Genomic DNA, 12464 nt, shown 5'->3' with positions numbered 1-12464 from the left:
GCAAAGTTTCCGATTGCTGAAATGCATTCCATCCTATAGAATATAGATGCCTCTGAATGGAGAGCAGTCCTGAAAATGCTTTGCTCAAGCGCACGCCCCGAGAGCCGAACCAGCATCTTGAGTCGAGCGCTTAACCACTAAGCTAACAAGGCGGACTTATACGTCTACAACACCTTCTTACAAACTGCCATAGCTAATACAAAAGAAAAGTATTTGTGGTGTAACTTCTAGCCTAACTACCTGCTATAGATCATTATTGATCTAAAATGTTTAAGTTCGAGAAAAAATTTAGCAGCCGACGTCTGGTTATGTTGTATTTTTGTGTAATACGATAACGTATCAAACTTTCGGTTAAAAAGTATTGATGCAATCTACAAATAAGATGATCCATGATGAAAAACTAATCGAGTCTAAGTTTGAAGTTGTGTAGCCAGCATGATTGGTGGTTCATGTGGTCAGTAGCACAAGTGTGGTGTATTCGAGGACTTTCCTTATGCTTGGGCAAATGTTTTACATTGTTGCCAATAAACGCTTTTGGGCAGTTAGGGCCATTTCCGCAGACAATTTTTCTTGTGAAAACAACACTGTGTAAAATGGTTTGATGGCAAACTCTGCAGTTAAAGTCATGTAACTGCAATTCAAATACATGTCATTAAACTTTACAGCTCATTTGCTGGGTACTGGCAAATATAACCATCTAAATAATCATAACAGTTTTTAATGCTCAATTGGAGTTTGTCGTCAACTACAGTAGCAGATAAACAGTCTCCTGATTCCCCAGTTAGGTTTCCTTTGAAGTTTTGGCTCAACTCTGTGTCGTCAGTGAGCTTAAAGTCTTTCGTTTCACCTTCTCTGTATCCATCAATCCACCAATCCAAATCAGTTTGCAAGTAGAGAGAAAGCTGATTCTTTAAAAAAGAAAAGTACGTTTCAAGAGTTGCTTACGTATTTTCCTGATGTTAGATGAAAAGAACACAGAAAATAATCTTGTTACTTTTTGTCGTTTGTATAACCGATTGATGTAACAGCAGATGTGGGGTTATGAAAAGTAATTAAAGCCCACCAGCTGTGCAACGGGCATGCAGAAACAATCTAAACAAGAAGGATTTTCACCTTGCAATTGCCGTAAACCTGTAATTCTCCGAGTCGAAGAATAGGTTATGTATGATTTAAAACAAGCTAGTTAAATAACTGTTTACAGACTGTTGAAAGCTTGGTGAATAATAATATTTCAATGTAGAAATAAAACAAAAGCCACTGAAATTCGTAATTTCGAACATCAACTGCGTTTGGCTTCTGATTGTGCGATGTGCAGGTGCACCCTAGAACTAGACCATAGAAAGAGCTACCACTGGTTCCAGGGCCACTATGAAAAGGATTTCTTTGTTACGACAGGTTTGCTTTATTTTTATATGTCCTGGTCTGTCGTTTTGACTGCATATCCGCATCAGTATCGAAAGTGGTAAACTTTCTGGTTGCACTTAACCGCCATTATCTTATTGTTTTTCTTCGTTTTTATATTATTTTTTGCTGTTATGTTTTGGATTTTGTCGGTGTGCTAGCTACCGACATGTATCTTACTACCCTAACACTTAGGCTACGATAGGCCTACTAATGCACGTTTTAAGCTCTTCAAGGTTTTAGCAGCTTTCCATTCATCCACGTGCTAATAACCTATCCTTTATTGTTCTGAACACGTAAACAACGAGAAATTGAAAGATATGGTAATATCAAGAGTTTCACAGTTTGTTGTTCTTTAAGCGAGTTAATAAATTAAAGAAAGAAAAACACATAAAACAAATATGTAGGCAATACTATTTTGTTGATTGGGTGAGTAATGCAATTGCTAACCTCGACTTGAAGAGAATTTAGCATGGCCAATTGACCGTTTGCTAGAATTGAGCATTCGTACAATGCTTTGTATTGTATAAGAGTGTCAACTTTTTTTGTATGGTAACAAGTTGAACCCATTTTGACATCATCAACAAGGCAACCTGCAAAAGATGGTTGGTCTGGTAATTGCATAGTAATTGCATGTTAGTTTTTATAATGTAGCCCACTGGCAGCATTAGTATTAAACTTAAGGGGAAGAGGTGTACGGGGTCAGGTATTTTGGACTTCTCCTGGTCTGGTCCACTTAGGCTTCGAAGTCTGTGACTCCAAATCCACTCCTGCTTCAATTCTTTCGGAAATATTGACTCCAAACTCCACTCTGACTCCAAACGCAAAGTAGGCCTATATACTATAAATCCACATTTTTTTATACCATAACTTTACCTTCCTTATTCTTTGTCGTAAAAAGAACGATTAATGGGACAATGAAACCACTGAAGTAGGCCTACACAAAAATAGCATATGAGGAAGTGTAGTGTAAATATTTGTACGCTGAAAGTATCAACTGGTAAAAAATCAGACACCGGCTCATAATCTTGCCAAGAATTTCGGACTCCGGCTCCACCCCGACTTCAGCCGAAAACGGAGACTTTAGCTCCCAAATGCTCCAAAACTCCGGCTTCTGTAGGCTACTACTACTCTGTTAAGGAGTTGTTTAGAAATTAAATAGTTTTGTAGTTGCTTTAAATAATTTCAAAAGTTACATTTCAAAGCAAAACAATTAATTGTCAACAGACCAGAAGAGCTAGTAGACTACATACAATGTTAGAGTAATCTTAACTTTATAGCTAATAGCTTCGTAGCTAGTAGTCTACTAGATTCAAGAGCTGGTAGACTACATACAATATTCGAGTAATCTCAACTTTATTAACCGGTTACCCAACCCACCGTTTTCTTGAAGGTCTTCTTTTGGTTCATTACTAATTGGATATGCTTTGAAGAGTCGTCTGAGCGATTTCTGGAGTAAAAATGTAAAGAAATAAAATTAACAAAATGTTACTAGTTCCGTGCCTCTGTCGCGTTGACTTGCATATTCCATTCGGGTGGCCCCTTTTGAGGCAATTTTTTCATTTCAACTTGCATGGGTGATAAATTTTTGCCTTAGTCCAAAATATTAATAAATCTAAACATTGCACAGTTGTTAGTTCAGTCTTTTCATTTAGACATTTTAACCTTTTACTTTTTTACACCACATGATCAATGTAACCTCCTCGTTTCCCAATGACAGCCTGCATCCTTGCTGCTACATTGTTCATCACACTTGGGAATGTTTCCACTGGAATGTTCTGCATTTTTCATCGAATGTTTGCCTTAAGTTGTTCGAGGTCTCTTGGCTTGGAATTCGAATAAATACGCTCCTTCAAGAAGCCCCAGAGAAAGAAATCTGGGGGCGTCAAATCTGGTGAATAGGGAGGCCATTCAGTGTCTTTATGCAGAGAGATCAGACGTCCAGGAAACTTCGTTCGTAGAAATTCTCGTGTAGCGTTTTCTGTGTGTGGTGGTGCTCCATCGCGTTGAAACCACTGTGTCGTCATTCGAATCTCGTTGTTCCGTCTCCGAGCTTTCTGACGTAACTTTGGAAGGTAGAACTCTTGAATCATTTGACGATACTTGTCCTGGTTCACTGTGGCTGTTCTGCCATCGTCTTCCTCAAAAAAGTAAGGTCCAATGATACCGTACCAGCCAATTGCTGCCCACATTGTCACCTTGAGTACAGATCTCGGACTTTTATCTAGCAGTTCATCGCAATGAAGTGCTCCTAGTCATTTAACAGAGTGTTCCATAGAAGGAAAAAAAAGGCCATGGATCGGGAAAAAGTATCATGTCACCAGAACATCCAAGCAAACTTAGATTCTATTGTGTGAAATGCGATGTGCTGATACTTCTTGGTTAATAAATTAGTAGTGCTTTTATCACTTTGTCTTTTGCCTAACTCTCAGAAAGAAATCATATCATTTCATCGGTCAATTTAAGAAGCATTTACATTGAAACTATAAAATGAACTCATAAAAAGTTGTTCAAATCTGAATTAAGGCATGCAAGTGTCTTCCTTTCTGAAAAGCAATAAAAATAAATACCAACAACATATATCTAGCTCAAATAGTACTAATTTTATGATTAAAAAAACGTGATTTAGGGGGCTCTCGATTTAAAAATGCTGTTGAGGCAAGGTTTAAACAGGGTCAGATTTCAAAAAATTTGGATTTATTAATATTTTAGGCTAAGGCAAAAATTTATCACCTATGCAAATTGAAATGAAAAAATTGCCTCAAAAGGGCCATCCTAATGGAATATGAGATGAGAATCAATTGCATGGCGTTACCACTTGCGTTTGAAAGTAATAGGCTACACACGAAACTCCACAGCTTATTGAATAAAACCTCGATTTTTTAAACGAAAAAGCGGTGAAAGTAAACAATAGTAGATTAATTCTTGGCACATGTAGTTAGCGATACACTAAACACAGATTTGCATTCCAAAGACCTCGATAGATGGAACGATCTGCACTCAACAGGCCACAGTAGCTTAATGAATAAAAACTTTAATCTACCTTGTCGGCCCTTCCAAATGGGTTTGCCTTTTAATGTCTTGGTATGAAATTGCCTACTTGTTAACATATTCAACATCGTAAACACTTGACTACACAAGGCGATTGGGCCTACCATATTTAACTAAGTGTGAATAGGCTATCAAGTTCTAGCACAGCAGAAAATCGTATAGGCTACATCCACTTTCATACAAAAGTCCCCAAGTAATTCGAATTAGCCTACGATACCACTAAACAAACGTGGCTGGTAAGCATTCCAGTCAATCACACATAGCCTAGGCCTACTACACAAAAAATAGCTTTTAAACTAATGTTTTTGGCACGTGGTCTCAGGGGCGCCGGAAGCGGGGGGGAAGGGGGGGCGATTGCCCCCTGCCCTAAATTTTTTACTGGATGGGGGGCAATGGTGCCCTTTTGAGGTTATGTGAGCTACTGCACATTTTTCAATAATAACAATTTCTGCTATTCGCTTTTAGCCTAATTACAATCTTTCATTTTTGCCTCAAAATAATATTCACACACAAAATTCTGTATCACGATAGCATGATGCCCTTCCGTGCCATTGTTCTTTGTACACTGGTATGTAGTTCTTGTATCATTACTCGATAATGAGCTATTGTATAGGTCACAAACATAATTTATTGCAATTCTACCACTTCTAGTCCTATGCTTCTTCAAAGACGGTTTTGTCACAACTATGTTTAGTGCTACCACCAACCGTGAAAATCAAACGCCAATGATTCGAGGCACCACTAACGACCGTTTTTCATTGCATAGGACCAAAGGTAGGGCCGGATGGCCGGGTATTGTTGATGGCTGACTATGAGAAAAAAATGTTCCTCGTGGTCTGGGTTTTAGTTAGAAAAAAGATCTGAGTGATATAGAATTGTAGAAAAGTTAAAGAATGGTAACCTATAAACGTCTTGGCATAGCAAAGAGTGTGAGAACCTGGAAGTTAAAAATTTTTAAAAGAAAAAGTGTAAGTAAGCCGTTATGATATAGCGTCAAATTAGGAAAGGTGAATGCTGAAGGCAGTTTTAGCGCCATGTGGCGTGCAAAATGAAAAAATGTGGCTTCGTACCACCATGGCCACCTAAAGATACGGCCTGATATGTCACATTTTGCAGAAATTTCCAGGTTTTTCTAACTTTGGGCGAACGTTTAAATAATTTTTTCTAAAAATTGGATTTTTAAGCTTTCTTTACTCTTTTCCCCACATGACAATAGGTTTTAACATTCTCACATGTTGAAAAACAAAGAAAATTGATTTCGAAGATTTTAGTCAGACTGTTAATTTTTCAATAACAGTCTGATTTAGCGTTTTTTGACTTACTTTTTCTCATATGCTATTGCTTCTCCAAGGCAACAAAAAAGTTTTATGTCATTAGGAAACTGCAAAAAGTAAAAACATCTCAAAAAATGTCAGTCAAGCACTAGCAGTAGCTGTAATCAAAATCTGCAAAATGTGATAAATCAGGCCGCATCTCCAGGTGGCCATGGTACCACAATGACAGACAAAAGTTTAAACAACCGACTGTTTGCGACTATTCACAAACAGGTGATGGACACCATTGACTTAGATGCTGTTGCAAATAAGCTCATTCGAGCAAACGGCGCGCGTAAAATGTAGGCTACTTCGGATTGGTTTGATATTTGTCTACACTCTACTGTAGGCCTATATGCACTATACAGTATACAAATTATCCCGTGGACACATTTTATACTTTGCAGCAGATTGTGACGCTATGAACGTGAAATTTATCTTTTGTTTCTTCTTGTTCAAGCTATTTCAATATATTTCATTCATTTATCCTCATCTGTCTCACATTTCGATTTATATGGCTAATGGGGGGAAAACGGTTAACGAACTGCCCAGCATTATCGCTATAACTTATTTTAAAACTTTAAAAAAAGTGCCATTTTTTCTAATCCTGCCCCCTCCCCAATCAAAAATCGTTTTAGCGCCCCTGCGTGGTCTTCGAGACATAACGTAAGCGTTGACGCAAAGTTTGGAAGTGGGTAAAAAAAAACTTAAATATCATATCTACGCGAAAGCACAGTTATAACTAATTTCGTTGCAACATTTGAGTAAAGTGGTTTTCACGTGGTCTGAACGTGATTTTTTTTATTGGAGATCTTCATTTATTTATACCAGCCTAAGTAAGACAGTCTGACTTATATTTTTTTTCACCGATTTCATTCAATGTTTCTACAACATTTTTTAAATGATACCATACCTTTGTAGTCTAAAACTTGACAATTCTTGTTTTTAGATCAATGAGTCTAAACAAAAATGAAATAGTGATCTCAAACGTTTCACCAATTTGTAAAAAAAATAGGCTAACCTAGATATTTAGTTATAATAATCCATTATCTTTTCTTTACCATAATCAGCAACGTACCTCAAGGTTTTCCACGCGCATTTCTAGTTGTTCAACCAAAGATGTAGAAACTATTCGTCCCCTTGGGCTTGTTTGAATTGGTTTCCCACTGCCATTCTGAGGCCGAAGCACTGGAAAAAAAGTCTGTTGAAGCGGATTATGGCAGTAAATATTTGGCTACAACAGGCATTGTAGGCAATCACTTGAAAAAGTTTCGTTTAATGCATTGTGTCCTAAAGACCCGAGAAGAAAATTCTTACAGGGCATAGTAGCCAATATGATGATGATGATGAAGGCTTTCTCGTCTTCAAAGATGATGGTTTTTGCACAAAATGCTAAAGATGAGTTCTTAATTGACGAAAGAGTCAAATCCTTGCTTTAAAAGTTCAGTTGCAATTGGGACATTTAAGATCCTTTGGAGAGCTGGTTGTTTGAGTGATTGACTTTCTTTGCTTTGTATTCTTTTTTCTCTTTAAACTTCTAAGATCTGCTCTTCTAAAACGTGGCAGCAGCTTTATGAATGCAAATCTCCAAAGGTGGCCAAAAGCAGTCAATATACAGTAGAATCACCGCGTTTAAACTAAATGTTAGGCTATCTACTCCAGTTTTGACTTCATCACTCATATTTTTCTTTTAATATAGAAACAAGCTAGGTTTTGGCGTGGTAAATCAGATTTGGTTACATTTTTCTAATTGATCAGCAACTAGGCCTACTTATGCTTAGAAAGAGACCACCGTTGAAATTTGATCCTCCAAGGTCTAAGTTATTCACGATACCACATGGTAGCGCAGCTGTCTCACTTATAAACTGTATCAAATCTTTCCAGATAGACATGTGAATTGCGGTTCACCAAAAGCAGGAATATGCTTGATAAGCACTGAAGAAAAATAACTACCCCCACTTCAATGTAAAAACGGTCAATAAGTGAGTAGGCTACTCTTGTCAACGGTTTAACCGCTTAATCGTTTCGTTTAACCGCAAGCTACAGTAGTAAGGAATGGTAATTGAGTTATTCACATTCGGTAAAAAACAGCAGTTTGCACAATCCAGTCGAATCATCTTTCATTCTTCAAACAAAGAACGTCTTCTGATCTCGTCCGTATTTATTATGCTTTTTTCGGATTTATTGTAGCCTACACTGTTAAATATTCCATGTGAGGACACCTTGACTTAGACAACCGTATGTTTTTTTGGTGCCTTTATGATGTTAGCTTCCATATCAATAAAAGTGATTTATTATATTTCCTGCTATTTGTGCATTGGAGTGGATGTGGAGCTGTACTGAAATAAGTTTGATTGAATGATCAATTGATTAATCACTACACCAAATATGTGCTGCTATACAGCATACAGCGGTGGTTCATAATCAGGGGGCACGCCTTTCTAGAGGAGCGTCAAGCATTTCACATGGGCGGAGTATAACATCTTCAACATTATTTAAACTTTTGCAGTATGCGAATTCAACGTCCTGTAGCCTTATATTTATATTTTTGCCGTTCACATTCCTTTGAGAACTGGGAATCACTGATATACCGTATGGTTGTGTGCAGACGAAACCTTTGTTGCGCTTGCTCTCCAATCTGGCTTCGTTATATGTGAAAAAGAATATAATCCATCTTGAGTGCAGTATTTATTGCAATGTGTATCGCAAAGCCTTAGAATTTAACACCTTGCCATTAGCAAATCTTGAAGAGTGTGCTGAACATAGTGATCAAAATTCTCAATTTTACAAAAGCTGGAGCTTTCTTCAACTGGCTGTGTAAGGACATGCCATCGAATAGAAAACTTGGTTTTTCCACACGAATGTTTGAAGGTTGTCTAAAGACGCATGCCAACAGAAACTCTGGAAGAGTGGAGCTCAACGAGGAAATCGAGTATGCTTCACTGACTTGGATGCTGCACTTGCAGATGATAACCTAACTATGAGTTCGAGCGGACGAACCAAGCAACACTCATCCAAATGCATTGAAGGCAAAAATCATGAAATAGTTTCCACATAATGATGAAGCCTAGAAATCCATCAAAAATATTTTTGAAGAACCACAAAACAAGTTATGCTTTCAAGTTTAAGTGAGCACTCTGCATATAATTAACATTCGTGTTTAAGCATACTTGTAAACGTTAAAACTCCTGCCAAGGCTAACACCGCAATTGTAAGAAGTGCTATGTAGACCTTCACCCAGCACTTCACATTAGGGTTTGTTTTCATCTCAGGAGAATTTTCTGAAAAAAAAGCAAGGCTTTTTAGTTCGAACAATTGGCGATCATTGCGGTGTTTAATAAATCACGACAAATTTCATTTTTGTCACGAAAAGTGGTATTTGTAAAACTGGCAATGTCGTAAATACCTCGTTAAAACTTGGAAAATGCTACTCACTTCGTCTATAAGCTTAGTATAATATATTAACTGCCGCAAATAGGCTAATTTCATTTAGATTCAAATATTTGTTAGTATTCCTGTATTTCTCACATTTAGTAAATTTTGAACACAGTGGACTAAAAACATATAAAAAAATATTGGAGGTTGGCTATTATACTTGCATCAAGGCAAAAGGAGAACCGATAAAATTATAGTTAAAATCAGCAAGACCAAAGGTTACGGTTGAAAAGGATAGTCTTCAGGATTTTTCCATAGAAGCTTTTGTCAAATTTTGCATTGTTTAATTGCTTTTTTTTTTAATCAGGAAAATGATATTTTTTTTATTTTTTTTCATTCGAGATTTTCTAATGTTTGAATATTGGCTCAAATATGTTGCATTAGCAATGATTTCTACATCTTTCGCCATGGAAGTAGGCTAAGTTTATAGAACAATGGTGTAACCTTTGGATTTTCATTTATAAAATAGCTATATTATTTTTGCACCTTCGGCTGGTATGGTGAGTTGGGGACATAAAATCCATTTTAAAACATTCAGAGTTTGACAAATCTTAAATGTCTTTGCAAACAAAAAAGGGCAATAGTTTGTTTAACGTGCAGCCAAAAATAGCATAAAAATATGAACTGCTTTCTAACAGATGTTAGAAGTTTCTCCTTTGAAATTAGAGACTAAATTTACAAGTTTGTTCCCAGTAGACTAATTGATACTACATAACCATTGCCTGATCTGTATTGCAAACAAACCTTTCATTTTTGTTTCTTTTTTTATTGGATTGACGTGCACAAATGCTTTTTCTTCTTCTTTTTCTTCCACAGAAGCTAATTGGACTTTTTTTGAAACCTCAGGGGGAAGATCGTACAGAGGATGAGGTGAGGAAGAAGCTGTTGCAAAAAAACTTGTTTGATTTCGAATAAAGAAATGATGCAAAAATCTGTTAATGTATCCACGCAGGCAACAAGACAGTTCCAGATGTTGCAAACGGTAGGTGCAGTAGCTGCAGAACGCGGTTGTCTTGAAATCAAAACAACTCGAAGGGTTTGGAAGACAAAATACAGATTTTGTATTTATTTAGTGCAGACAGATCAATACAACGAGATTTGTTTTGATAGGAATGTCTTTCTGAAATGGCTATTTTTGCTGTCACAGCATTACACAACGCGTCTTCGATTATATTTTCATTCTTATTAAGCCTTCATTTCTCATAATAGTAAAAAATAACAATCTGAATGCATAAGAAATCAAAAGTGGATGTATTAAGGGCTAGTCAGGAAGATATTTTCTGATGCGTTGCCACACAATAAAAGAGTTTGAAAAACCCTTGCATGCAGCAATGCAGCATATTTACAGTGATCCACTGTAAGAGAGATTAATAACTCATAACATGTCAAGATAGCATGACTATTATATTACCCGGCTGTTGAGTCACGTTTCTGAGTAGGCTACAACGTTATACAATTGCAGAAAGACAAAGTAACAAGTAAAAAAGCCGAGAACGATTTATGCATTTAAAGTCGTTACTATAATCATTATTTATGTTGTGTCCATTGCGACAGAGTACAGCACACTGCCACTGCAGGTGCAACACAACATAAGAGGAAGCAGTAAAGAAACATTTAGGTATCGAGTCAGGTGCTCCATTAATTAGGAATGTCATGAAGTGTCATGCCAAGACAAAGATACGTGCTTTGGAGCGGTGGTGTCGAACTGATATCTTTTCAAGAGTCGCGCAGACTATTCACCACGTATCCGACTTTGTAATGTTAAAATAAAAACGTAACGTATCGTGACGTACATTATAATAGTAAACTTTGTACCATTAGACACTGGTGTGGGCGTATTATTTACTTGAATTGACCAATACTTTGTTGCATAAAAAACGTGCAAGCAAGTTGCATAATATCAACATTGAAAAACAACGTTCTTACATTGTCCAACTGGATCCTTCACATAATGGCAAGATGCATCAGTGTCGTCTACGCTCCATTCGGAATCTGCCATACTAAAGCGATTATCGAACGAAGGCTTAAAGGAACTTGACATAGCTGAAAAACCTGTAACTCTATTGTAGTAAATTTAAATGCACCAAACTTGCTCTGCTGTGAAAGTAACAATAAAAACTTTGTTTCTTTGTAGAGTGGACCTGTAGTTGATTTGTCTACTTTGCATATTAATGTAGGCTGGATTTTTACTTTTAGCTTAAAGTTTTAAAATTACCATTATTTTTTTTTGTATCAGACTCAATTCGATCTTTAACACAATTAATCATATGCAAAAGTAACAAAGCAGATACTCAACTCTGAAGTGTTACTCAACTCTGAAACACAAAGGTTGACTGCAACGGTCCGTTTGCATTAGTTGAAAAATCCATTCGAAAAATGTCACCTTACTTGATCAAAATGGTGCAGTCTGCTAACTCTCGAGCTTGCTATGATCTACTCAATAGTGTGCATTCGTTGCACTGTGCTGAGTTTAATGATTGTAGGCTTCTTTGACTTCCAATCAAATAGAGTTAATATGACTCTTTTATTATTTAACCCTAGCATGCATATTGCATAACATGGGTCAAAATGACCCGAGCGGTGCTACTCGTGCTTTTTGCTCGATACATGTAGTACATTTTTTTTCATGGTTATCCTTGACTTTGTCAGGAATTTTGAGCAGCATGTAGTCATAGCGAAATAATCATTATAGCCATAATCTGAAGTTATTATAATAATCAAACGTGAATCGGAGAAAAGCGAAATCAGAAAAAAAGGAGATTGTCAACCTCCAAATAACAGCAAAATGCGAACAATGCAAACTTTTAGCAATGGGCATTGAAGGGTTGATACTGTTAAAATAAAGTTTTAAACATTACGTACCGGTACTGTAATTTTATAAAAAGGGAGTTTATCAAACATAACTATATTATATTAGGGTTATCATTCCTCAAATTACCATAAACCTAGAAAGGATTAACAGTGTTCTAACCACAAAGCCCATAAATCTCAAAAAAAAATTTGGAAAAATTAAAATTTTGTGCAATAAAGTTTATACTGTCAAATAGTAGTATTGGAATTGATATAAAATTACAAAGTATTTTCCGCAAAAGTAATATGCTTCCATAATGTTTGGGTCGCAAAGATTTAGAACTATTTTTAGGGATGCACCAACAAGTAGCCTATTTGCGGATTTCTGCTATACATAATAACATACATTTCTTTCATTAGATTATCTTCAATTCATTTGTTTTTCAATCTTCAAATTGCGATTCAACTTGAAGA

General features: G+C 36.5%; 1 protein-coding gene across 2 annotated transcripts; it reads right to left on the bottom strand.

Moving 5' to 3' along the window:
- Window positions 1-298: 298 nt before the first annotated feature.
- LOC145780280 (uncharacterized) lies at window positions 299-12464 on the bottom strand. Of its 2 annotated transcripts, XM_082591991.1 has the most exons (8): window positions 12397-12464; window positions 11127-11200; window positions 9945-10082; window positions 8936-9046; window positions 6844-6953; window positions 2782-2851; window positions 1852-1994; window positions 299-908 (listed from the first exon to the last, which is right to left on the bottom strand). In XM_082591991.1, the coding sequence occupies exons 1-8, from the start codon at window positions 12405-12407 to the stop codon at window positions 660-662; spliced, it is 906 nt and encodes a 301-aa protein (XP_082448117.1). In that variant the 5' UTR covers window positions 12408-12464; the 3' UTR covers window positions 299-659. The 2 variants fall into 2 exon arrangements, with proteins under 2 accessions (XP_082448117.1, XP_082448112.1); XM_082591986.1 differs by lacking the exon at window positions 12397-12464 and having other exon boundaries at window positions 11127-11289.

The sequence above is a fragment of the Aplidium turbinatum genome, chromosome 1 (genome assembly GCF_918807975.1).
Source record: "Aplidium turbinatum chromosome 1, kaAplTurb1.1, whole genome shotgun sequence".
Taxonomy (NCBI): Eukaryota; Metazoa; Chordata; class Ascidiacea; order Aplousobranchia; family Polyclinidae; genus Aplidium; species Aplidium turbinatum.
The sequence above is the reverse complement of the archived record's forward strand: the minus strand, read 5'-3'. Positions and strand labels throughout refer to the sequence as shown.